We start from the raw sequence: 27,116 nt of genomic DNA, 5'->3' as shown, positions 1-27,116 counted from the left end.
TCTGAGCCTCTGCTCTGTGCCCGGCACAGTCTGTGTGTTATCTCAGATAACCTCCACAGCATCCTTTGCAGGGGTGCACTGCGGTCCCCACTTTCCAGAGGAGAACCTGAGCCAGCGTGGGGAGGCTGCAGCCTCAGGCCCCTTGCTGAGGCAGACTCATATCCAGGACGCCGCTTGCTCCAGATTCTGAGGTCATGCCTGCCCTCACCTTCGTCGGATGGTGGGAAAGCTTCAGTGAGATCCCTAGGTGGGGAATCGTCACAGACACCCTCAAATGCTGTTTCACCTGGGTGATCTTGTTGACTCCCGGGGAACAGCCCATTGAGTGGGAGGCATCTCTTTCCACCTATGCAGATGGTTCATTAAAAGATTTAATAGCGGGGATCTTTCCAACTGACATTTCTCTTGGGCTGCAAACTCAACCTTTATCTCTAACATATTCTCCTGGAGGATGACACGCCAATCCAGGCCCAGTTTGGAAATGTGCCTTGGCACACTGTGGCCCGAATTAATTGCGAACTCACTCTATATATCTAAAGTCTGTTTGGTGTTCGTCATGGGCTCTCTCGCCTGGAAATTCCATTATTTTGCAGGGTTTACTTGGCACCTGATGGGATATCCAGGTCCAGTAAAACCAGGCCTTCGTGGACATGACATGGAAACAGAGCTGTGCCGCACAGCGGAGCGGGGCCAGTGAGATGGGAGGGCCAGGCACAGCCAAGGGACAGCCAGGCTGTTTCAGCAATCGATGTCACAGCTCCATCCCTTGGTGATTTATGCTGCTCTGTCCCTGGGCTTGAAGGAGGGGCAGCCCCTCAGCTGCTGAGAGCCCTGCTTCCTGGCCCTCCATCAGACCATGATAAAGAGCATGAGCCGCCATGCTTGAGAAGCCGCCATGATGAAAAGCGCCTCCAACCTCCAGCTGCGTGTGTATGTTTGATCAGATGCCAGGGCCAGCTGTGTCTGGTCCTGCTTGTGTGGCTTGATCAATTGAGCTGTGGGTCCTGGCACCGTGGTGTCCCGGGATGGGAGCTGTGGGAGGAGAACAGCTCCTTTGCTGGACTCTGGGTTGGGGAAGGCTGAGGGTTGGGGAGGAGGAAGAGGCTTCAGCTTCACAAAGTGGTAGAAGTTCAGGTGCGGGGGAAGGGCTTCAAGTAAACCACTGAGTCAGCGGATTGCATTTTCAATGGAATCATGGGGCCTGGAGTTCACTGGACCACAGCCTGCCTGGGTTCTTCCCAGCTCACTCCTCTCACCCCCTCTCACCCCTCTCACCCCCTCCCACCCACTCCTACCCCCTCTCACCCTCTCTCACCCCCTCCCACCCACTCCTACCCCCTCTCACCCTCTCTCACCCCCTCCCACCCACTCCTACCCCCTCTCACCCTCTCTCACCCCCTCCCACCCACTCCTACCCCCTCTCACCCCCTCCCACCCACTCCTACCCCCTCTCACCCCCTCTCACCCCCTCCCACCCACTCCTACCCCCTCTCACCCCCTCCCACCCACTCCTACCCCCTCTCACCCCCTCTCACCCCCTCCCACCCACTCCTGCCCCCTCTCACCCACTCTCACCCCCTCCCACCCACTCCTGCCCCCTCTCACCCTCTCTCACCCCCTCCCACCCACTCCTACCCACTCTCACCCACTCTCACCCCCTCCCACCTTCTCCTGCCCCCTCTCACCCTCTCTCACCCCCTCCCACCCCCTCTCACCCACATCTAGATGGAGCACAGGCTGCAGGCTTGGACTGGGGAGACTGGGGTCAGACCCACGGCTGCTTCTCCGGAAGCAGAGGTATACACAGATGTGACTACACAGTGTCCCAAGGCCTGTGCCCCCACCTACCATGCTTGACTGTGTGCCCCCAGCCACACCTGCTTCTGTGCCCACCTGCTCCAGTGCACACCTGCCCCATGCACACCTGCTCCAATACATACCTGCCCCTGTGCACCGCTGCTCCCATGCACACCTGCTCCCAGACACATCTGTCCCAAAGACTGACTTATTCACATGCACACCTTCATATCCAGAACAGAATGTGCTCCTAACAGGCGGCATGGGCGGGGGCACCTCACTCACAGAAAGGGGAGGGCAATTTGCTGTGGGGAGGGAAGCAAAGAGAGGAGACTCTGGAGTTGGCTTGGAGCCTTTTGGAGGAGATGCTGCATCTGCACTGGTGTTCTGGGCCCTCCTGCTGGCCCCACTCTCACACCCAGGGTGGACAGTGCCACCGAGGAGAGGTTCAGCCTATGTGCTACAGGGACAAGGAGACAGGGTGTTACACATTCATCAGAAGCCAGGGTCCCCTCTCACTGGCCAGGGTCCCCTCTCACTGGCCAGAGTCCCCTCCCACTGGCCAGGGTCCCCTCTCACCGGCCAGAATTCCCTCCCACCGGCCAGAGTCCCCTCTCACCGGCCAGGGTCCCCTCTCACTGGCCAGGGTCCCCTCTCACTGGCCTGAGTCCCCTCCCACTGGCCAGGGTCCCCTCCCACTGGCCAGAGTCTGCACCCCTCACCCCTGCCCCCGCCTTGGGGTGTGAGAATCCACAATAGGAGAGCACCTGGGTGGGTAAAAGTCTCTACTGTGCCAGAAAACAGAGCCCCTCAATCCTCAGATTTCTGCTAAAGACCCACGGACTGGGACTGTTTTGCAGGAATCCAGTTTTAGGGGGATGAATTGTGTCCCCCTAAAATTCGTACATTGAAGCTTTGCCCCTCAGAATGTGGCTGTGATTGGAGATGGGGCTTTTAACAAGATAATTAAGTTAAAGTGGGATCATTAGGGTGGGCTCTCATCCAACTGACTGGGGTTCCCGAAAGAGGAGAAGATGAGGACGCAGACACACACAGAGAAATGACCGTGTGAGGGCATGGGGGGATGGTGCCGACTGCAGGCCGAGGAGGGAGGCCTTGGCTGAAACCAGCCCTGCCGTCACCTCAACCTCGGACTTCCAGCATCCAGGACTGTGAGGGAATAAATCCCTGCTGTCTAAGCTGCCCCATCTGTGGCACTCTGCTGTGGCCGCCGAGCTGACTCACACACCCGGGAAGCCTGGTGACCTGGAGCATGGCCCCGGCCCCTCTCTCACCCTCTCCTCTACTCTCCACTTGGCGGACACAGGCTGAAGAAGGCTGCAAAAACAAGGCAATGAAGGACATGCTTTGTCCAAGGGCTTTAAAGTGGCGGCCTTCCCCAAGTAATTTTTCAAAGAGAGTGCTGGCTTGAAAGGGGCTCCCTCCCATCTGCCCCGCTCCAGTACGTAGGGAGAGTCCTGCTGGCTCTGTGGGCACAGCGGTGGCCCCTGGTCTGCCGAGAAGCCACAGCTCACATGGAGCAGTGGTCAAGGCCAATGGGTCAGAAGGTAAACCAGGGCCAGTGGGGGTCTGGGCCCCTGGAACCGGCAGGACATGCGGTCGGCCACGGGCAGGCCCTCGGACCTGGCGCCTCCTTGGTTTGCTCTGCTGCTGGTGTGCAGGCTGCACGGTGGTTAAGGGCTGCGTTCCGGGCTACTGGGTTTAGCCACACCCTTGCTGTTCAGCCTCCAGCAAATAGTTTCACCTCTCCGAGCCTCAGCTTCCTCCTACCTCAAAGGGTTGTTGCTCCATTGAATGAGATGATGCAGGTAAGCAGGTGAAGCCCTGGAAGGCGGCAGGGGGCTTGGAGGAGGCAGAAGAGGATGAGTGCCCAGCGGCAGGGAGCAGGGAGGGAGGGGACTGTGGCCAGGCCTCCCTCACCTACCTTCTCATCTGAGCTTCACAGGGACCCCCCAGCGGTCAGTTTCTTCACCGCCCATTCACAGATAACAAACTGAGGCTCAGAGACAGAATCCTCTTGCCCAAGGTCATGTGGCTAGTGGCTGGTGCTGCTGGGATTCTAACGGAAGTCTGTGTGACTCTGGAGTTGGCCTGGTCCCAGGACATCAGCTGAAGGACACAGCTGCAGCCCCAGGTGCCGGATGCAGGTTCAGAGCATTCTCCTTGCGCAGCTAGAGGGAACTCCTCCCCTGCATGGGACAGAGTGGGGCAGCTTCCAGCCCCTCTGCCAGGCCATGGCTCACCCAGGCCCTCCTGGGCCCACTTCAGCAGTCTCTGGACCATAAATGCTTAGAGGGCAAGCAGATATCTGCCTCCAGGCACTCCAAGAAGATCTTGTTCCTCCACCTCCTCCATGGGTCTAGGAGAAGAAGAAGGGACAATCTGGCTGCCCCTCAAGGCCTTTGTCTTGGGAAGCAGCTGGCCATTTCCCAGCCAGACGTGACTCTGGGAGGCTGGTGTGACCCCTCAGGACTGGTGATGAACCATCAGGTCCACATGAGGGCAACACCTGATGGTTGCCATGGCCGCTCTGTCCGGACCACAGCTCTGCCGCTCGAAAAATAAATGAGAAGAAGCACAGCCTTGGAAGGAGAAGTTGGGCCATCGGACTCCACGTGTAAGGTGCGGGGCACCTGGCCTGCTCCACTCTCGGCTAGGCACCGTGGGAAACACGCAGTGATGGGTGGTGGCGCTCCCGGTGGGCCAGGAGTACACAGGGTACAGGACCTGGTTAGCCTTCTGTGGTGAGTGCCATGAACAGGAGCAGGCAGCCGGGGAGGGCTAGATGGGAAACGATGGATAGCAGAAGACAAGGAAGACACACATGCAAAAAAAGGGGCCACCTCTGCATGGGCGTGGGAGTCACTGCTGCATTGCAGGTCAATGTGGAAGGGACCCAGGCACCTTGCTCACCACATACTCCCTAAAGCCTAGGGCAGTGTTGGCAAGGAGTACGCGTGCAATAAGCAGTTTTCCAAGGACTCTCATTTTGCTCAGTTGTGGGAGGGCATGGAACATGGTGAGTTTGGGACAATCTGCACCAGTTGCTGTTGTCTGAATCTGGGCAGGGTGGTCCTGGCAGCAGGCGTGTGGTCCGGATGCCATGGGGAGGCAGGCAGTGCACACTGGGCTCCAAGCACGGAGACCTGGGTCCAAATCCGGACTCTGTCACGGATGAACTGGGTAAGTCCCCTACCCTCTCTGGCCCCTGATTTCCTCATCTGTGGATGGGAGAGATGCCAGTATTCCCTACTGGTGCATGAGAACTGATGCACGTGTGGGTGAAGTGTGTGAGGCAAAAGCCTTAAGATGTGGCTGATATTCTTAGTTTGGCAACACAGTTCGAATCCTGATTGGTACTGCCGGGCCATTCTGCCATAGTCCCTGGCTGACACATCAGGCCGCCAAGTTTGGGGACTTCTCTCTGAGTTTCCTGGTGGGATAGAAACTCATCTCTCCACCCAACTCAAGGCTCAGATGAGGGTGGAAACTCACATTTGACAGCTTTCCAAGCCACCACACCACTTGTTCTCCAAGAGAGGATAAAGTGCATCTGTCATGGCTGCTTGAGCTGCAAGCCTGAGACATCTTACCATTGCTGAGAAGTCAACTTTTGGGGGACCTTGGGGTGGTCACTTGAGTATCAGCTCTTAAGGTGCCAGTTGTGTTAATTCAGGGCAAAGTTTAGATGCTGGCTCTGAGTTACAGGAGGGCTTGCTGACCGGCACGGATATGCACATGGGACTGTCAGAATGGAACTCCACTTGTGCTTGGGGAAAAAGAAGCTGGAACCAGAAAGCCTGCACTCTCTTCTGATAACCAGGCCATGGCCTGTGTCAGCACCCCTAGTCTTCAGGGGTGAAGCTGGCCTTGCTGGTAGGGGCGGGGGCACTCCAAGGACCAAGCACAGCTGGGGCTGGCGCGGAGGCTGGGGTTTGATGGAATTTCTCACTCATTGAAGTCCACAGGGAAAGTAAAGGGCCAGTGGCTGCAGGTTAACCAACGCACAGACACGCACACAGGCACACACACAAACACACACATGCACACAACTCACACACATTTTTGCCTGATCACTTATGCCTTATACAAGTTGTAAAACAAAATAAAATCAACAAGGAAACAGGTCAGAACTAGCATTTGCTTTACTGAATGTATCTCAAGCACCTCCCCACGTCTGTGTGTGAAGAGTTTCTCATTCTTTTCCTGCGAAATATTTGATACCTATGCAAGCGCATGTGGCAGATATGGAGACTAAAAGCCTCATCACCAAGTTAGCAACAGCGACCTATCACCCAGCTCCGGAGCCTGCCATGGCTATCCTGGCCAACCTAACCTCGGACGCCTCTCTCACCTCCTGTTTCCAGAATGGTGAGAAAATTAAAGAGCGTTTGGGGAATTTCATGCCCAGTCTGGAGATGTAACTGGAGAGGGGAGTCCCAGCCCTGTCTGGCATCCCTGGCTAAATTGTTTGTTCAAAGGGAATGGGGATGGCCCAGGGTTTGCAAATCGTTCTTAATTCATTCTGATTCCCTCCTTTTAAAAAACTAGCCCTGCAGCCCTTGGGGAAGGGGTGTGGTTCAGGCTTCAGGAGGCTGTGCAGGGAGGCCAGGCCTGGGGAAGCTGGAGGGAGAGACGCCCACCTACTACCCAGAGACTGGCGGGCCTCCTGCTGGAGGAGACCCCGAGGGGCTTAAAGAAGCCAGGCAGGAGAATCAGGGCCCCAGCTCTTCTCCGAGAGCAGCCGATCAGGAATGCCTTCTCCCTGCGCCAGCTGTCACTCCCAAGGGGATGCCTTCTTTGGTTTTCTTTTTATTGCAGAGGGGCCACCAGGGAGTGGGCAGGCGTGAGGGGTGGGGGCCTGGGGGCCGCAGAGCCAAACTTCGCCTGATTAATAACCCAGATGTTCCCGTCCAAGCACATGGAGGTCCCAGGAGCTCTTGGGAAGTCAGACCCCAGCTCGGTCCCGTGCCAGTCTGCAGTTAGGAGGCAGGTCCTCGGTCCGGGTTGACACGTAGGCCACAGTCTTGGGCGCCCTGATCTGGCTGGATGGGAAGTTTAGTCTCCACCCAGAAGAGGAGCTCTGAACTCCTCCACGTTAAAGAAAAAGTTAGGCGGGGTAAACTGCAACTTTCTTTTTAATCCGAAGTGATCAAACCTCGGGGCCCCTCTGCACTGGTTCTTGGAGCATGGCCAGGTGCGGGCACCTGGGGTGGGAACAGTGGGGGGACCAGGGTGGGCCCGTGGGCTCCGAGGCCGCCCCAGGCCCGCCCGCCTACCGGCTCTCAGAGAAAGAACAGGGGGCCGCGCCCGCCCCACGTCCGCTCCGCCCCGGGCCAGCCCCTTCCTCGCTGCGACTCGCCCGCTGTCCCCACCCCCTCGCCCGCGGCGCCCAGTGGGAGGCGGGGGCTGGCCTCGCCGAGCCCAGCGCCGGGCTCTGATTTGCTGCGGACGTTGGGGATCGACAGCCTCCGCGGCTGCCTTCCAGGAGAGAGGGAGGGAGGAAAAGGGGGAAAAAAGTGCTCGGCGCCGAAGGCGAGGTCCGCACTCTCCGTCCCCGCGGCTGGCGCAGGACCTCACTCGAGCGGAGCGCCCACGGGGAGCGGGTCGCGGGGCGGCGGCGGCGAGGAGGAGGCGAGAAGGAGTTGGAGGAGGAGGAGGAGGAGGCGAGGGCGAGCGAACCCAGCGGGGTCCCGGCCGCCCCGCGGGCCAAAGTCGAGCCCTCCCGCCCGTGGGCGAGCGCGCCAGCCGCCCCTTCCAGAACAGCTGCCGCCACAAAGAAGAACGGGGGGTGCCGAGGTCCCCATGACCTCCTAAAGTGGTGCGGTCCCTGCTGAGTGCGCTGCCCGGGCCGTGACCCGCGCCCCTGTGCGTCCCCGCGCGCCTCCGAGCGCCCCTGTGCGCCCCGGCCCGCGCCCCGCCGGCATGGACGTCCATACCCGCTGGAAAGCGCGCAGCCCGCTCCGCCCGGGCGCCCCGCTGCTGCCCCCGCCGCTGCTGCTGCTGCTGCTGCTGCTGTGGGCGCCGCCTCCGAGCCGCGCAGGTAAGGGCGCCCCGGGGCGCGGGGCTGCGGGATGGGGCGCGCGCGGCCCGGGCGCCGCTGTCATCCCCGGGCGCCTTCGCCCGCAGGACTTTTCTTCCTTGGCCTGTGGAATGCACGGGCCAAGACCACGAATGCCATTTGCTGGGGGCCCCCCCGAGATGACGACACGCAGACACAATGCTCGCGGGCGCGCCGCCGCCCCCTCCCCAGACGGGCGGATCGGGTGGGGCTGTCGCGCGAGCCGAGGAAGGACCGAGGGCTGGATCAGCAGGAGGGGTTGTCCACGAGGCGGGCAAACTTTTGTCCCAAAACCTTCCTTCTCTGTCCCACATCACAGGCGCCCAGCTTGGGCCCTCACAGCCCTACAGCAGAACTTCCTCTGCTCCAAACCGGGCAGGGCCGCCCCCTAGAGTTACAGCCCTTCAAATCCCGGGACTCCTGGGGATGGGGGGAATCCCAGAAGCCTGGGCCCCCAGCACTGAACTTCCCCCAGGCACTGTCACTCTAGGCTGAGCTGGCTCCCTGCTTTCCCCAGGGACAGCGTTTCCTGCAGCCTTGGTCACCTAAGTGTTCGGGGGCACTGGGGACCCCTGCAGGGTGGTAGACAGCCCTGCTCCTAATCCCACCCCCAAACTTCTTGATCCCTGGAAGGCAGCTTTTCCTGGATTCGCTGCTGAGAGATGGGATGCGTGGAGCAAAGCCAGAGATGGGCTTGCAGGCGGGGCTGTGAGTGGTTGGGATGATATGCAGATGTGGGATTCCTTCTGCCAAGGGTCAGCCCTTAGAAGGAGGCTTGCTTCCCGGGGAGGGCGCTTCAAGGCGGGGACTGTCTGCGTCCCTGCCTGGGTTCTCGAGGGTTCAACTCTCCCTGGCGCAGCTTCCTGACGGGGGAATTTTTCTAGGCATGGCTCTTGGTAGTTAGCGGCGGGGTGGGTTTTCACAGACTCTCGAACATCAGAGCCCCCAGCCCTGGAAGGTCCCCCGAATCCTTATTGACAGGCAGGGAGATGGGGGCTCAGAGCTGTGTGCTGCCAGGTCAGGAGAAGTGGCGGGCAGAGCGATGGGACGGTGGGCTCAGCGAACGTCTGGACCAGCCCGCTGCCTGCCAGCAACAATGCTTCTCTCTGCTTCACGATTGGAAGACAAGTGGGAAGAATCATTGTCCGTGTTCTGCTTGTCAATTAAAACACTCTTTTCCTTTTTTCCTGGCACGATCAGTGCTTGTTGGGCTAACTGGATGAGCTGGAGTCTGGGTGTGGGGGCTGCCCTGGGGCTCTGGGGGAGGAGCCAGGAGCTTGGCCTGGCTCCCAGGACCTGGGATCTCATCCCTGGGCCGCCACCAACTCTCTCCTGACCCTGGGCTAACTGGGCTTGTGTTTCTCCAGGGGTCAGCTGAAGGTGGGGGACAACAGAGGTCCCCAGAAAAGTGGAGAGGAGAGGGAAGGTGTGGTCAGGGACTGTGCCATTGCTAGGGGACTGGGCCCTGTCTCAGTGCCTCTGGGGACTTTTCCCCAGAAACTCAGGAGGGAGTCCTTCAGGGGAATCGTCACCCTAGACAGCTGGGGCCGGGCACTGCCTGGGGACCGTGCACCGGACCGGGCTTGGGGTTCCATTTCCCTCCCTGCCCATCTCCCCACCTCCACACTGTCTTTTCCCCTCTCTGGTTGCCCTCGCTAATCGAAGTGCGGCTCGTTGGAAGTGGGAGTGAGGATGGCCCAGGGCAGCAGGCTCTGGAGTTGGACATTTTGCTTTTGTCGGAACAGACTTTTAGAAGCATGTGGAGAGACCACTTTTCTTAGTGAGTTTTGCCAACGTCTCTCCACCTCCCAGGGTGGGACCTATTGGGAAGTCATCCTTCGAGCATGGCCAGAGGGGGCGGCTGTCCACTGGAGATGCAGGCGCGGGGGGGAGGGGGCGGCTGTCCGCTGGAGATGCAGGCGCGGGGGGGGAGGGGGCGGCTGTCCACTGGAGATGCAGGCGTGGCGGGGAGGGGGCGGCTGTCCACTGGAGATGCAGGCGCGGGGGGGAGGGGGCGGCTGTCCACTGGAGATGCAGGCGCGGCGGGGAGGGGGCGGCTGTCCACTGGAGATGCAGGCGTGGCGGGGAGGGGGCGGCTGTCCACTGGAGATGCAGGCGCGGGGGGGAGGGGGCGGCTGTCCACTGGAGAGGCAGGCGCGGGGGGGAGGGGGCGGCTGTCCACTGGAGAGGCAGGCGCCTCGGCGGGGAGGGGGCGGCTGTCCACTGGAGATGCAGGCGCGGGGGGGAGGGGGCGGCTGTCCACTGGAGATGCAGGCGCGGGGGGGGAGGGGGCGGCTGTCCACTGGAGATGCAGGCGCGGGGGGGAGGGGGCGGCTGTCCACTGGAGATGCAGGCGCGGGGGGGAGGGGGCGGCTGTCCACTGGAGATGCAGGCGCGGCGGGGAGGGGGCGGCTGTCCACTGGAGATGCAGGCGTGGCGGGGAGGGGGCGGCTGTCCACTGGAGATGCAGGCGCGGGGGGGAGGGGGCGGCTGTCCACTGGAGAGGCAGGCGCGGGGGGGGAGGGGGCGGCTGTCCACTGGAGATGCAGGCGCGGGGGGGAGGGGGCGGCTGTCCACTGGAGATGCAGGCGCGGGGGGGAGGGGGCGGCTGTCCACTGGAGATGCAGGCGTGGCGGGGAGGGGGCGGCTGTCCACTGGAGATGCAGGCGCGGGGGGGAGGGGGCGGCTGTCCACTGGAGATGCAGGCGCGGGGGGGAGGGGGCGGCTGTCCACTGGAGATGCAGGCGCGGCGGGGAGGGGGCGGCTGTCCACTGGAGATGCAGGCGTGGCGGGGAGGGGGCGGCTGTCCACTGGAGATGCAGGCGCGGGGGGGAGGGGGCGGCTGTCCACTGGAGAGGCAGGCGCGGGGGGGAGGGGGCGGCTGTCCACTGGAGATGCAGGCGCGGGGGGGAGGGGGCGGCTGTCCACTGGAGAGGCAGGCGCGGGGGGGAGGGGGCGGCTGTCCACTGGAGAGGCAGGCGCCTCGGCGGGGAGGGGGCGGCTGTCCACTGGAGATGCAGGCGCAGTGGGGAGCCACCAGCAAGTGCCTGCTCTCTTCTCCATCTTCGGATCTGCCAGATGTTTTCTGAGGGTTTTCTGAACACAGTTCTTTTGCCTGCTTTCTTTTGGCCAAGTGTGTGAAGGAATGAAAAGTAAGATTGCATTTGGGGCTGCTGAACAGTGTAACGGGGAAGGAGAGTATGGGAAATGAAACATGACCCCAATATTTGGAAATTGAGGTCATCTCCTCTACACGCCATTGGTTGACTCCAGTCACGTGACTGCTTTTTGCAATAATTTGTGGGGAGAGTCGGCCAAGTTTTGTGAGACTTGACAGATATCAAATGGTTAAATTTCCTCTGACTCAATCAAGTTGGCTGGAAAGACATCCTTTTCCATCCTCTGCCCTCTCCCTCCCTCTCCCCATAAAAGAGCAGTGAGTGGGAGGAGCTCAGAAGCCCCAAGAATTCCCCAAGCCCTCTCCCTGCTCTGGTCCAGATTTGCCGGAGGGGTTGGAGTTTTGGTTGCTACCCAGGGCTGTGCCCACCCAGCAGTGCCGCAGCCCCAGGCAGGGGCGTGCTCCCAGTGCCAGGCTCACAGCGGTTTCTCCAGTGATGTTACTCCTGGGCTGCTCCTGCGGGGCTGGCCAGAGCCTGCTCTTCACCCCGCCCTGCAGATATTTCTGGACTCCCCACCGCCACGCCTTAGCCGAACACAGCTGGTGCTGCCCGTCCCGCCCTGCCTTCTCGCTGCCTGGCCTGTCTGCCTGCCCTGCCTCCTCCCTGGACCGCCCCATCCCACTTCCTGGGAGATAGACCTTGATAGGTGGAGTAGGGGCTGTGCGGAGCAGTGAGCGGCCCTGCTGGAGGGCGAGGATGAGTCCCCAACACTTCCCGAGGGCACCCACATGGAAGCCTGAGCCAAGCTGCATCTGGAACAGTGCAGGACCTGTCCCTGCTCGGTCACGTGACGTGGCTCTGGGAACGGCCTTGGGAGACAGTCACACATGGGAATGGAGGGGCTGGCACTTGCCTGGCCTGTGGTGAGCATCAGCTGCACCATCTCACTGCACCCTCACCCGGGCCTGAGAAGGGACAGAGCCTAGGAGTCGGGGGGCAGGGATGGTAGGCAGATGTCTTCCATTCCTGCTGTGGGGCCCTAAGCCAGCAACGGCCCTCCGCCTGGCATGGTCACTCTTTGACTTGTCACAGTTCCCTCTTCTCACTTCCCATCGGTTTATCAGCTCTCCCTGGGGAGAAGGCCAGGGCCCTGAGCTATAGTCCTGGCCTGGGGGCCCAGTCCAAACAGGGTCCTGGGAGCAGAGCCATTCCATTTGGCCAACACAGCTTTGAAGTTCTTTTCTTCCTCTTTCCCCCTCCATCCTTCCCTCCTTCCTTCTTTCCTCCCTCTCTTCCTCCCTCCCTCCCTCCCATCCCCTTCCTTCCTTCCCTTTGTCCCTCCATCCCTTCTCTTTTTACTCCAGTGCCTTCAAGAGGGATGCAGCAGCCACAGTCTCCACCACTTCCCAGGCCTCTCTGCACATCAGCATAACCTGCCTGGACCCTGAAGGCTTTTGCCTTTTCACCTGGGTCGGGCCTATCTTGGGGAGACCGAGGCAAATGGGATGGGACCCCTCGTTTCCTTCCAGGAGCTCACAGTCTGACAGGCAGACTATTGTGAATTTTACTCAGGGCCCTCCATGGGATGTGCTGGGTCTTGCATCCGACAGTCTGGGAGGGTTAATTGCACTGGGGAGAGCTGGGGAGCTTCCTGGAGGAGGCGATGTGAAACTGGCCTTCCCTCCTCCTCTTCTCCTTCCTTTTATTGCAGAAATGACCCTCCTTCGTGGGGTCCTCCTCCACCTCTGGCTTTAATCTTGCTCTCTTCCCTCCTTCTGACAGGACATTCCACACCGTGTCCCAGAGCTCTCCTGGGTGGCTCCCTTGGCTGGAAAGCCCCTCATTCACGGGCTTGGCAGGTGCCCCCAGTATCTGTTTGCCAGGAGAATACAAGTGCCCCTAAGGGAAGTGGCAGATCCTGGCAGCTTCCTTAACCCTTTCTCTGCCCCCGTTCCTCCTGTTTCCCTTTGGCGAGCCCTGCTGGCCTGGCACAGTGAGCCCAGTCTGCACAGCTCTGCAGACAGCTCCACAGCTGTGGATTAGGATGTGGGGGCCTCTGGGGGTGATTTTGGGTACCTGTGCTGGGTGACAGGTGGTCTGATGTGGGAGGGGACATTCCTTGGCAATCAGATTACTGAACTCCAGGCCAGCAAGGTCGGTGTGAGGCTGGAGCTGAGTTTCCCTGCCTCTGAGGGGCTGTCGGATGGGCTGGGGGAGGACAAGTCACTGCACCTCAGCTTCCCCTCGTGAACATGGGGAGAACCACATTTCTTGCTTTGAGGCATGGTTGTGAAGATTGATTGAGGCCACACCTGTGAGAAGCTTTGCAGGCTGCCTGACCTGTACTCGGCACTGGCTGTGTGGGGGCGTTACCATCGCCCCCATCTTCAGTGGTGGTTTTGCAGGAGGAAAGAGCAGTGTTCCCACAGCCCTCTTTAGCTCCCAGAAGCACAGGCGAGGGAGGTGTGCCTGTGTGGGGCCTGGCCCTGCTGAGACCCCTGGGGCTCTGCTGTTGCCCGCTTAGCCGGTCTCTGCTGCCCCCTTGCCTTCCTTGGCCTCGGTTCTTTGCTTTCCCACCGAACCTCATGGGGTCATTGTCCAGGCCGTGGGGTGTGATGCACGTGAAAAGCTTTAGAAGCCAATTCCAGGGTTTGCACTCATGTGTGCGTTTGTGTGTATGTGTGTCATGTGTGCGTGTGTGTGTGTGTGTCAGGCCGTGTGCACGTGTGTACAATGTGTATGTCTCCCCGCGATCTGCCTGCACACATGTGTTTGTGGGTATACATGTGTGCTTGAGTGTGCATGCATGCGCATCCTTGCACATGTACCTGCGTTCACATGGGTGTCCCTGGCTGACTTCACGTGCAGGGCCTGGTGTGTTTGAGGAGCTCGTGGCAGGGCGACGTTTCTCTCCTTACCGTGACCCGGCCCCAGCTGGATGAGAGAGGAGGAGATGGCACGTGGAACCTGCCGGTTGAGCATGAGGCTGTGGGTTCTGCCGCAGGGCAAGCCGGGTCCAGCTGGATCCGACAATTTCATGTCTTTTTAAACTCCCGGGAGGGCGATGTTACATTATGGCTCCCGCTTCTCCTCTATTTACATTCTCCCATATAATTGACTCGTCTGCTCTCTCTCAGTGCTTTGCCAAGTGTCGGTTTTAAAGTTTCTGGCCTGGCTGGTGGATGTGCCTCGATCCTGCAGGCGGAGCCCACAGCGGCCCTTGTGGTGGTTACTACTGAGTGTCAATTTGATTGGATTGAAGGATACAAGTATTAATCCTGCATGTGTCTATGAGAGTGTTGCCAAAGGAGATTAACGTTTGAATCAGTGGGCTGGGGAAGGCAGACCCACCGTTAATCGGGAGGGCACAATCTAATCAGCCGCTAGCAGGGGTAGAGCAGGCAGAAAAACGTGAAGAGACGAGACTGGCCCAGCCTCCCAGCCTACATCTTTCTCCTGTGCTGGACGCTTCCTGCCCTCGAACATCGGACTCCAAGTTCTTCAGGTTTGGGACTCGGACTGGCTCTCCTTGCTGCTCAGCTTGCAGACAGCCTATTGTGGTGGGACCTTGTGATTGTGTAAGTCAGTACTTAATAAACTCCCATATATATATGCATTATATATATACATATATTTCTATTATTTCTATTCCTATTAGTTCTGTCCCTCTAAAGGAACCCTGACTATTACAGCTCTGCTCATAGGCAGGACTGCAGGACTGCAGCCACCAGGGCATGGCATAGGGACCAGGGTGGCCTGCTGGCAAAGGACAGGCAGCCGGCAAGACTCCTGGATTCCTATCCTGGCTCCAGTGTCTACCAGCAGTGCATTTTCCCACCCCGTGCCTCACTTTCCCCATCTGTAAGAAGGGGGTGGTGACTGTAACTACAGTAGGGTTTTAGTGATGTCTAATGTATTACTCATATAAAGCACAGAGTAAGACCCCATTACCGCCCTTGCCACCAGGGGCCCCAGTGCAGCAGGAGGCTGTGAGGTGGTTTGGGGCCCTCTACTCGCTGGCCTGTGCGTGCTCCCTTGCCATCCTGTGTGGAGTCACACTGCTGCTTCCCTCACTGGGTAAGCAGGAGAAGAGGTAAGGCAGTAAGCACCAGTGGTCAGTTCAGCGGATCGCTCACTGCTCGCTGCCTCTGAGGCTCTGAGCCTGAGCCAGGAAGGTGCATCCTTGGGCAGTCGCGGGCCAGGCCAAGTTCAGCCCGCAGAGTGGCCCTCCCCTGCCTCCTCTGGCCACTTGCTCTTTACAAGGAACGGAGGTCCAGGAGGTGGATGGACCTGTGCACCTCCCAGCTGCAGGCCTCTGTTCTGTCTCTGTGATGTGATGGCGGTGAGTGGTGGCTGATCACTGAAAGGAGGTGTTCCAGGCAGGGGTGGGTGAAGTTGGTGCGGGCGGGGTGTGGGGGGCGCTTTGCCATCTCAGATGTTGTTTTTGTGCCAGCCCAGCCCCAGGCCACTGGAGAGAAGACCGTGGAATGAATGAATTGGTGGCTGGATGCTCAGTGGAGGGGTGCGGGTCACTTTGAGTTATCCATGTCAGATAGTCCGAGCCGTCACACCCTCAGCTTCCTATCAGCAGAGGAGTTTTTCTGGAGGAATCTCAAACTAGGTAATAACCTCATATTAGCAGTAAATGTCACCATCCTTTGGTGACTCAGACCTAAGAAATGGAACCACAGCCTGACCCACTTTTCTCAAAATTTACTTACTCAGAGCTCTGGGGACATGGGCTCAGCCTATTTGCCGAGATGTCTCTGCCCATGAAATGGAAGCTTCCTTTATTTTCTGTTTCCTAGACCCGTGTTCTTGTAGGGAAATTTGCTCTTCTGTCCTTTTCTTCCTTGCCAGGACCTCGGCAATAGGGTTTCTGGTGGCCTCTTTTTTTTTTTTTTGTAAATAAATGCCACAAAATGACATAAAAACAGTGTGGTGATTCCTCAAGGATCTAGAACTAGAAATACCATTTGACCTGGTGATCCCATTACTGGGTATATACCCAAAGGATTATAAATCATCCTACTATAAAGAGAAATGCACACGTATGTTTATTGCGGCACTGTTCACAATAGCAAAGACTTGCAACCAACCCAAATGCCCATCAATGATAGATTGGATAAAGAAAATATGGCACATATATATCATGGAATACTATGCAGCCATAAAAAAGGGTAGTTCATGTCCTTTGCAGGGACGTGGATGAAGCTGGAAACCATCATTCTCAGCAAACTGTCACAGGAACAGAAAACCAAACACCGCATGTTCTCACTTATAAGTGGGGATTGAACAATGAGAACACATGGACACAGGGAGGGGAACATCACACACTGGGGCCTGTTGGGGGGTGGGGGACTAGGGGAGGGAGAGCATTAGGAGAAATACCTAATGTAGATGACAGGTTAATGGGTGCAGCAAACCACCATGGCATGTGTATACCCGTGTAACAAACCTGCGCGTTCTGTACATGTATCCCAGAACTTAAAGTATAATAAAAAAATTTTTTTTAAATGTGTGTATGTAGCAGGAGTGACTTAAGTTGAAAAACTCTGACCCTTGCATTGGGAAACAGTGATCTCCCAGTGAGAACACGTGAGCGTTGTAACCGTCTTCCATTGGAAGCGACTGTCTTCCATTCTGCTGGCGGGTGGCCTGGGGGACCAGCACTCTTTCCCCTGTGTGGGTACAGAGGGAACAGATGAGGTCCATATGCAAAGACATTGGGTGTGTCAGCAGGTTTGCTTGGCAGCATTTATGGACCCGTAACATGAGACGGACCTGTGCGGGGGGCACAGGTGAGCGATAGGCGAGCCGTCTGTGCCCTACTGGGTCTTCCGCTGAGGTGGGGGAGTCAGCCATCTGAACAGGTGGTTTTACCCAGTGAGGTGCAGTAGAAGTGGGAGTGGGGTGTGGCCAAGGCCAGTCGAGGGAGGCACCTGCCAGCCCCATGGGGCGGTGGCCAGTCAGAGACCAGCCTGCTTCTCCAGGGCCAGCCCTTTGGGGTGCATGCGTCTGAAGGCAGGCTCCCATTGGTGGATGCAGAGGGCATGTTCCCATGCGTGTTCTTCCTCTGGCTCTTGTTCATATTTTCATATTTACACTGGACCCTGCTCTGAGGGTGCTCCCGTCAGCACCTGTGATCCTCAAACCCGCCCTTCGTGCCAGGTGGGATCGGCCCATTCTGCAGATGTGCCAGTCTAGCTCCTTGAGTCCAGCTGGCACAAGGGGATGAAAACCACCCTCCACATCCCAGTGGTCACACGGCCTGCATCTTGGTGCAGGTCCGTACAGTCACATGTATGGACGCAAGCAGCCTCTGTCCATTCTCAAGGCCAGGTGAGGGCAGTGTGGCTCCGCTCCCTCCTGTTTATTTGCTGGGGCCGGCCTCCATGGCAGCTGGGTCCCAGTGCTTCAGAAGGGGAGCCATGGCCCCAGGCAACAGTGCGTACCTGAAGCCTCTGCCTTGGTTTCTCCTTCTTCCTTTCAGATGCATAAAAATGCACATCAAGCCTGGGCACCATCTGGTGGCCTCTTTATTTTTAAAATAAATGCCACAAAATGACATAAAAACAGTGTGGCGATTCCTCAAGGATCTAGAACCAGAAACACCATTTGACCCAACAATACCATTACTGGGCACCACCTCTACAGAAATTTCAGAAACAATTAGCCAGGTGTGGTGGTGCGTGCTTGTGGTCCCAGCTACTTGAGAGGCTGAGGTGGGAGGATCACTTGAGCCAGGGAGGCTGAGGCTGCAGTGAGCTGTGTTTGTGCCACTGCACTGTAGCCTGGGTGACAGAGTGAGACCCTGTCTAAAAAAAAAATAAAAATAAAAATGTACACCAGAGAGCACGATGGTCTCAGCTTTTCCAGCTGTAGTTTCGTCTTTCTTCTGGAGGACAGAGGCCCAGCCATCTGCATCCTCAGCACACACTTAGGTCAGTCACTGGGGCCTGTTGTGGGGGTGACAGGCAAGCCTGGGTGTGGGGAGAGCCGGCCCGTTGCCCGTGGGCTCTGCACGGTGGGTGGGTGCAGGTGCGATGGCAGGCGCGGGACAGAGGGGCCCCTGGAGGGACTTTTCTCGGGTCCTCTGCCTTCCCACCACTGTGTCCATCAGGGACATTCCCAGGATCTGTCTTTGCTGCTGGTTTTCTTCCCTCGATTTTTTGTTTTGTTTTCTTTCTTTGGGGATGATCTGAAATCCTCTTCCCGTGCTATTTCTCTGCTCTTCCCCTGGGGAAAGGAGAGTGAGGAGAAAGAATCCCGTGTCCACCTTCCTGTGGACGTTCCCCTTCCTTCTTTCTAAGGAGGGGTGGTGACTCCCAGAGGTACTAAAGGAAAGAAGGAGAAAGTGACACTGACTCTTCTCAGAGCCTTTGGCTACAGAGTGTTCCCGCGGTCGAGGTGGGGTGAAGGGCGTTCTCGAGGGAAGGGTAGGGAACGATTTCTGACTGCGATTGTAAGAGCTTTCTAGGTAATTATTATTCATGCTATTTAGGGTCATAGGTCTCAGTAATGGTCTTCTAGGTCAAAAAGTACTGCTTGAGCAGTGGAGATACTCAGCTGAAGGTTGAGAACACACAGGGCGTCCTTGGGCCGGTGTGGCGGTAACAGTGAGCTGGTGACAGCAAGCAGAGCCAGTGTAACACGGCTCTGCTGGGTGGGGCAAGGAGATGCCCCAGGTGGAGCCATCGGGAGAGGGAGAGGGGGTGGGAGGGCAGGGGAGCGACTGTCCTGCCAGGGATGCCAGTGTCATCCTCCTGCCCCTGAAACAGGTGGACATCATGGCTTCTCAGCCCAGGCCATTTGGGGACATGTGGCAATGTCTGGAGATGTTTTCTGATTGTCGCACCTGGGGTGGGGGCAGGGCTATCGGCCTGTAGTTGGGGGAGTCCGAGGATGCTGCTCTGCACCCCACAGTGCACGGGACAGCCCCCACCAAAAAGACTGACCCAGCCCAGAGGCTGCAGGAATCGTGGGATAGAGGAAGCAAAGGTGAGATTCCGTGGCCCCACCCCATGGCCTTCTCATGGCTCATTGTCAGACAGGAGGGAGGGCCTCTTCTTAGGCCGGGTCCAGCGTTTCTCCTCATGGTGTAGACCAGCAGTTCCCAAACTTCACCAGGCCCCAGAATCCCCCCGAGGCCTCTCTTAAGGCACAGATTGTTTCTGACTCAGGAGGCCTGGGGTGGGCCCAGGAAACTGCATTTCTAACGAAGTAAGTTCCCAGACCACGCGGATGCTGGGGCGTCTGGGGGTGCCACACTTTGCAAACCACGAGTCGTTCTGCGTCCTCGAGCCCAGGGTCTTGGATTTCAGCATTAATGGTGGTCGTGGGGTGGGGAGGGCACCTGCCAGGGGAGAAGCGCTGGAGAGAGGAGAGGAGGGTGTAGCTGTTCCTCCACCCCTCTCAGGAACCTCCCGCTTTCTTTATGGTGGTCCCCGCTTCACAAAGCACCCATGGTGCTCTTCCCCTGCACACCTGGCAGCGGCACTCACTCATCTCCAAAGCAAAGACCCCACTATCTGGCAGGTCTTAGGGAGCAGGGAGACCCTGGGGGTGGGGGTGAGCTTCCAGAGAAGGGGTTTCCCATGGGTTTGGCCATGAGATTCTGCTGTTGTTGATGTTGTTCTTATTATGGGAAGGCTCAGACACAGTGCAGCAAAGGTCGTGTTCTGCCCGGGGCCACAGGGACCAGCCCACAGCCAACCCCGTTCCAGCCAGAGGCCAGCCCACGCCCCCGCACCCGGTGATTTTGAAGCCAGTCCCTGACATCAGCTGCATTCTTTGGTAACTATTTCGGTCTCCGAAAGAGGAGGACCCCTACTCCAAACTCACCTCAGCTTGCTGGCCGTGTGCTGTCTGTGTGTCTCCCAAGGGCCCCCCCCTTACCCAGACCTCCCCTCCATCTGTACTGTGCTCGGTCCACAGGGCCAGGCTCTGCAGAGCCAGGGATCTGTAGGACTGCAGGTTTATAGGGCTGGGGATGTGTAGGGCCAGGGTTCTATAGGGATGGTGGTCTGCAGGGCTGGGGGTCTTTCAGGCAGGGGACTATAGGGCTGGGGACTCTGCAGGGCTGGGGGTGTCTGCAGGGTCAGGGGTCTCTCAAGCTGGGGATCTGTAGGGCTGGGGGTGTGCAGGGCTGGGTGTCTGTAGGGCTGGGAGTCTGTAGGGCCAGGCATCTGTAGGGCTGGTGTCTGTATGGCTGAGGGTGTGTAGGGCTGAGGGTGTGTAGGGCTGGGGGTGTGTAGGGCTGGTGTATGTAGGGCTGGAGGTGTGTAGGGCTGAGGGTGTGTAGGGTTGGGGGTGTGTAGAGCTGGGGGTGTGTAGGGCTGGAGGTGTGTAGGGCTGGGGGTGTGTAGGGCTGGGGGTGTGTAGGGCTGGGGGTGTATAGGGCTCGTGTGTGTAGGGCTGGAGGTGTGTAGGGCTGGAGTTGTGTCGAGCTGGTGTGTGTAGGGCTGGAGGTGTGCAGGGCTGGGTGTGTGTAAGACTGGGGGTGTGTAGGGCTGGGAGTGTGTAGGGCTGAGGGTGTGTAGGGTTGGAGGTATGTAGGACTGGGGGTGTGTAGGGCTGGAGGTGTGTAGGGCTGGTGCGTGTAGGCCTGGAGGTGTGTAGGGCTGGTGCGTGTAGGCCTGGAGGTGTGTAGGGCTGGTGTGTGTAGGGCTCGAGGTGTGTAGGCTGGAGGTGTGTAGAGCTGGTGTGTGTAGGGCTGGAGGTGTGTAGGGCTGGAGGTTTGTAGGGCTGGGGGTGTTTAGGGCTGGAGGTGTGTAGGGCTGGAGGAGTATAGGGCTGGGGTGTGTGTAGGGCTGGGGGTGTGTAGGGCTGGGAGTGTGTAGGGCTGGGGTGTATAGTGCTGAGACTGTGTAGGGCTGGTATTTGTAGGGCTTGGGTGTATAGTGCTGAGAGTGTGTAGGGCTGGTGTATGTAGGGCTGGGGTGTATAGTGCTGACAGCGTGTAGGGCTGGTGTATGTAGGGCTGGGGTGCATAGTGCTGACAGCGTGTAGGGCTGGTGTGTATAGGGCTGGGGGTGTGTAGGGCTGGTGTTTGTAGGGCTTGTGGTGTGTAGGGCTGGGGTGTGTAGACCTCGTGTGTGTAGGGCTGGGGGTGTGTAGGGCTGGGGGTTTGTAGGGCTGGGGGTGTGTGGGGCTGGTGTGTGTAGGGCTGGAGGAGTGTAGGGCTGGGGATGTGTAGAGCTGGTGCGTGTAGGGCTGGGGTGTATAGTGCTGACAGTGTGTAGGGCTGGTGTGTGTAGGGCTGGTGTGTGTAGGGCTGGAGGTGTGTAGAGCTGGTGTGTGTAGGGCTGGAGGTGTGTAGGGCTGGTGTGTGTAGGGCTGGAGGTGTGCAGGGCTGGGTGTGTGTAGGGCTGGGGTGTGTAGGGCTGGGAGTGTGTAGGGCTGAGGGTGTGTAGGGGTGGGGGTGTGTAGGGCTGGGGGTGTGTAGGGCTGGAGTTGTGTAGGGCTGGGGGTATGTAGGGCTGGAGGTGTGTAGGGCTGGTGTGTGTAGGCCTGGAGGTGTGTAGGGCTGGTGTGTGTAGGGCTGGAGGTGTGTAGGCCTGGAGTTGTATAGGGCTGGAGGTGTGTAGAGCTGGTGTGTGTAGGGCTGGAGGTGTGTAGGGCTGGGGGTGTTTAGGGCTGTATGTGTGTAGGGCTGGAGGTGTGTAGGGCTGGGGTGTGTGTAGGGCTGGGGTGTGTAGGGCTGGGAGTGTGTAGGGCTGGGGTGTATAGTGCTGAGACTGTGTAGGGCTGGTGTGTGTAGGGCTTGGGTGTATAGTGCTGAGAGTGTGTAGGGCTGGTGTGTGTAGGGCTGGGGGTGTGTAGGGCTGGTGTTTGTAGGGCTTGTGGTGTGTAGGGCTGGGGTGTGTAGACCTCATGTGTGTAGGGCGGGGTTTGTAGGGCTGGTGGTGTGTGGGGCTGGTGTGTGTAGGGCTGGAGGTGTGTAGGGCTGGGGGTGTGTAGGGCTGGAGGTGTCTAGGGCTGGGGTGTGTAGGGCTGGTGGTGTTTAGGGCTGCGAGTGTGTAGGGCTGGGGTGTATAGGGCTGAGAGTGTGTAGGGCTGGGGGTGTGTACGGCTGGGGGTGTGTAGGGCTGGTGTGTGTAGGGCTGGTGTGTGTAGGGCTGCTGTGTGTAGGGCTGGTGTTGTGTAGGGCTGGGGGCGTGTAGAGCTGGTGGTGTGTAGGGCTGGTGTGTGTAGGGCTGGTGTGTGTAGGGCTGGGGGTGTATAGGGCTGGTGTGTGTAGGGCTGGAGGTGTGTAGGGCTGGGTGTGTATAAGGCAGGGGTTTGTAGGGCTGGGGTTGTGTTGGGCCCGGCGTCTGTAGGGCTGGTTTATCTGAATGCACTGGGTGGCCTCGGGCTTGAGGGCCTGCGCTTTTCTGTTTACTGCATCGATGTGGGAGGGAGGGTGAGTCCCCACCCGAGGGAGGCAGAGGTGGAGCTCAGAGAAGCACAGAGCCCGGGGAAGCCCCCAGCCGGGAGGGTGCAGGGCGGCTGTGTCCCATACCCTTAGCCTCTCAGCTGGGCTGTGCAGTGTCCTCATGAGCCTGAGCTCAGTGCTGCTAAGGCAGTTCGTAGCACCTTCCTGTGCCTCAGTTTCCCCATCTGTCAAGTGGGCATGAGAATAATACCTGTCTCACAGGCATGCTGAGAGGACTCAGGACTCACATGTGTAAACTGCTAGGTCCACCACAGCTGGCTATGGTCATTACTATTACTGTGTGTCCCAGGCATGCCATTGGTTCAGAGGTCACAGGTGGCCCCCATGAGGTGACTTGCAGGAGTCTGCTGAGCCCATGGAATTGAGCTGGGCTTGTGAAAGTGCCACAGGAGACAGGAATGTGTGACCAGGCTGGACTCAGCCCGAAGGCTGTGGGTGAGGACCCAGAGGGTGCCATGGGTGCTGTGCCCACCAGGCTGTCCTATGGCACGTGGGCTTGTCAGAGCCTCTGGCACCTGCAGCAGGGCTCCCCCGTCCTGCCCTCCTTGAATGTCCTGGCACGGAGGGCTGGTACCAAGACAGCAGCTGCACTGCCATTTTGCAGAGGGTTGGAGTTCTCTGGGTCTGTAACCCTGGCCCGGAGTTGCCTGGTGTTTTCTGGGATTGACTGGAAGCAAAGGAGGGTGGGCAGGTCCAGCTTCCTGCAGGGTGGGGCTTTGCGGGGCTCACCACCGGATGCCAGAGGATGCCGGAGCGTGGAGCCTGGGACCCTCACAGTGGACAAGTGCAGGAGCCCCGGGGCCCCACCTTGCAGCTTCAGATGCTGAGGGTCTGTAGGGGAGCCTGGGGCCTGCGGCTCCTCATCCTGCCTGCCCAGTGCAGTGGCAGTGACCAGTTGAGGGCACTTTGAAACTCTGAGCAGAGGAGGGTGGGGGCCTGTGCCTCCCTCCAGCCCTCTGTCCTTCTGCAGAGCCTGTCCCTATCACCAGCTCACAGTCACCTCTTGGACTTTTGCAAAGAGAGCTCAGGGGATGAGGAGGGAAGCAGTGATTCTCAGGGACACCGGGAGCTTCAGAGGCCGAGAGAGCAGGTTTGAACTCCTGGCTGTGGGATCTCCAATATGTTACTTAACCTCTCTGATCTGAGGGAGCTTATCTGCATATCAGAGGCAATAGCACCACCTACCTGGACTGGCAGCTGTGAGGATCTAAGGAAGTGATACTGGTGTGAATGCAAAGCCCTAGGTGTGCCCCGTGTGCAGGACATCGTCCCGTGCAGTGCAAGCACCAGGTGCACTCGTGGTATTGATAACGATGCCTGCTGCTTTTATTGGGATGGTCGCAGATGGTATCATATAATTCTTATTAGAGATGGCTGTTATTTTACATGGCTGTTAATATGGAGGTTGGGAGGCAGTAATTGTAACTTTTATAAAGTGTGAAAGAAGGACTAAAGCTGCTGTTTGCAGCTTCAGGCCCAGCCAGGGACCTCAGAGGATGCTAAATGGTTGGCACAAAAGGGCCAGAGGTTCCAATCTGCAGGGCAGGGGGTGTACTTTATAGATAATATGGGGGACGGGGCAGGGGGTGCACTTTATAGATAATATGGGGGGGTGAGACGGGGTGCAGTTTATAGATAATATGGGGGGTGGGGCAGGGGGTGTAGTTAATAATATGGGGGTCAGGGTGGGGGTGCAGTTTATAGATGATATGGGGGTGGGGAGGGGGTGCAGTTTATAGATGATATGGGGGTGGGGACAGGGTGCAGTTTATAGGTAATATGAGGGTGGTGAGGGGGTGCAGTTTATAGATGATATGGGGGTGGGGCAGGGGGTGCAGTTTACAGATAACATGGGGGCAGGGTGGGGGTGCAGTTTATAGATAATATGGAGGCGGGGCGGGCGTGCAGTTTATAGATGATATGGGGGTGGAGAAGGGATGCAGTTTATAGATGATATGGGGGTGGGGACAGGGTGCAGTTTATAGATAATATGGGGGCGGGGCGGGGGTGCAGTTTATAGATAATATGGGGGCGGGGCGGGCGTGCAGTTTATAGATAATATGGGGGCGGGGCGGGGGTGCAGTTTATAATAATATGGAGGCAGGGCGGGGGTGCAGTTTATAGATAATATGGGGGGCGGGGTGGGCGTGCAGTTTATAGATAATATGGGGGGCGGGGCGGGGGTGCAGTTTATAGATAATATGGGGGCGGGGCGGGGGTGCAGTTTACAGATAACATGGGGGCGGGGCGGGCGTGCAGTTTATAGATAATATGGGGGCGGGGCGGGCGTGCAGTTTATAGATAATATGGGGGCGGGGCGGGCGTGCAGTTTATAGATAATATGGGGGCGGGGCGGGCGTGCAGTTTATAGATAATATGGGGGCGGGGCGGGCGTGCAGTTTATAGATAATATGGGGGCGGGGCGGGCGTGCAGTTTATAGATAATATGGGGGCGGGGCGGGGGTGCAGTTTATAGATAATATGGGGGCGGGGCGGGCGTGCAGTTTATAGATAATATGGGGGCGGGGCGGGGGTGCAGTTTATAGATAATATGGGGGCGGGGCGGGGGTGCAGTTTATAGATAATATGGGGGCGGGGCGGGGGTGCAGTTTATAGATAATATGGGGGCGGGGCGGGAGTGCAGTTTATAGATAATATGGGGGCGGGGCGGGCGTGCAGTTTATAGATAATATGGGGGGCGGGGCGGGCGTGCAGTTTATAGATAATATGGGGGCGGGGCGGGGGTGTAGTTTATAGATAATATAGGGGTCGGGGCAGGGGGTGCAATTTATAGATAATATAGGGGTGGGGCAGAGGGGTGCAGTTTATAGATAATATGGGGGTGGGGTGTAGGTGTAGTTTATAGATAATATGGGGGCTGGGGTAGGGGGTGCAGTTTATAGATAATATGGGGGTGGGGTGGGGGTGTAGTTTATAGATAATATGGGGGTGGTGTAGGGGGTGTAGTTTATAGATAATATGGGGGGTGGGTTGGGGGTGTAGTTTATAGATAATACGGGGGGTGGGGTAGGGGGTGCAGTTTATAGATAATATGGGGGGTGAGGGCTGTGGAACCTTCCTCTGTATTCAATTCCCAGGAGCTTCTCCAGATGAGTTTCCTTTCCCGGGGGTGCCAGGCCTGACGGGGAAGGGCAGGGGGTGGGACAGGACATGCCTGGACTCCTGGAGAGGACTCTGATGTCTTCTGGGGAGGGGGCACAGAGTCAGTGGCCTGGCTTATGGCCTTGGGGCCGTTTTGCAGATGAATAAGCTCAGACTTAGAGGGTGTGGGTTCCTGGTGTCACAGGCTGGTGAGGAGTGGGGAGACCAGGCCTGGGAGTCCTGGCCTGTCGGGTGGGCTTCACTGACGAGGGATGGGCCGGGCACGGAGATGCTGCTGGCTATGGCGGACTGCACCCGGAGTCCTGTCGCTGGGGAAAGCAACCCTGCCCGTCTCTTGCCACCGTCAGGGGACGGTGTTCAAAACTGGGTCTTTTCTCAGCCTCGGTGGGCTGGAGGGGTCCCAGGCTTTCTAATGCAGGGGCTTTCTGCCCAGGGCAGGCTCTGAGGACCAATGTTCACCCTACACCCGTGGTGGTGGGCAGCTCGCCCCTCTGTGAGCAGGCAGCACCCACGCTGGGAGGTTCTGGACCCCGGCCTCCGCAGCCCATAGGTTTCACCATTACCCTGAAAATCTCCTTGCTCACCAGTGATAAAGGAAAGCAGCTCCGAAGTACAGACACCCGCTCCCTCTTTCTTTCCTTTTCTGGCTGCCCGGGTCTTCAGTTCTGCTGGGACAGCCCTGGGAGGGGCAGCCCAAGCCAGGCCTGCATGTGCCCCCGCCCCTGCACGTCCCCCCGCCCCTGCTGGGCCTGTCCTTGCACGCCCTGGGCCCCTTCACGTGCATACGCTCCCACCTCCCCTTCCTGCAGCTAGGGCCTGGCCGATTACAAACAGCTGCCTGGCCCTCAAGCAGGATTTGCAGGCCCTGGAGAGGGGCTATAGTCCGAGGGCAGTGTGGGCCTAAAGGCATGTCGGGGGTCTTAATGGAAGCCGATGCCCCTCTTGTACCCTGCCCGGCTTCTGTCCCCTGGAGGGTGGCGGGGGGCGGGGCAGGCACCCTGTGGTTGTGCGGAGAGCAGCTGGGAGGCTCTGGCTCCAGGCCTGGAGGGGAGGGGCTGCTGGGCTCCAGGTGGGCTCTGGGATCCTGGCCCTCTTCAAGGTCTCTCTGGAGCCCGGAAACTGAAATGTCAGTTAAGGTAGAAATTCACATGAGACATACGAGGGAGGGGTTCGCTTGAGACTTTTCTCTGCAGGTGAAGAGTAGGACTCTCTGGGACTTGTCTTCTTCTGACCTGACCCCAAGTGCCTTCACACTGTGTTTTATCCCGATGGCCTCTGTGTAAGGCAGGAGATGTCTCCCATTTTACAGGTGAGAAGCAGGCTCAGAGGCCCTGCAGCTAGGAAGTGGCAGAGTTAGGCCTTTAAAATAGCCTTTGAGGCCGGGTGTGGTGGCTCAGGCCTGTAATCCCAGCACTTTGGGAGGCTGAAGCGGGTGGATCACAAGGTCAGGAATTTGAGACTGGCCAATATGGTGAAACCCTGTCTCTACTAAAAATACAAAAAACTTAGCCGGGCGTGATGGTGCATGCCTGTAATCCCAGCTACTTGGGAGGCTGAG

At 58.4% G+C, this 27,116-nt stretch overlaps 1 protein-coding gene across 2 annotated transcripts in view; it reads left to right on the top strand.

Moving 5' to 3' along the window:
* Positions 1-7,358: 7,358 nt before the first annotated feature.
* COL5A1 (collagen type V alpha 1 chain) overlaps positions 7,359-27,116 on the top strand; it is a 210,389-nt gene continuing 190,631 nt past the window's right edge. Inside the window, exon 1 of one of the 2 annotated variants that reach the window (XM_016962039.4) lies at positions 7,359-7,861. In XM_016962039.4, the coding sequence (XP_016817528.1) occupies positions 7,744-7,861 (118 nt within the window). In that variant the 5' untranslated portion in view covers positions 7,359-7,743. The remainder of the gene's footprint in view (positions 7,862-27,116) is intronic. The other variant, XM_016962040.4, reaches the window with a different exon arrangement.

This window comes from Pan troglodytes, chromosome 11 (assembly GCF_028858775.2).
Source record: "Pan troglodytes isolate AG18354 chromosome 11, NHGRI_mPanTro3-v2.0_pri, whole genome shotgun sequence".
NCBI lineage: Eukaryota > Metazoa > Chordata > Mammalia > Primates > Hominidae > Pan > Pan troglodytes.
The sequence above is the reverse complement of the archived record's forward strand: the minus strand, read 5'-3'. Positions and strand labels throughout refer to the sequence as shown.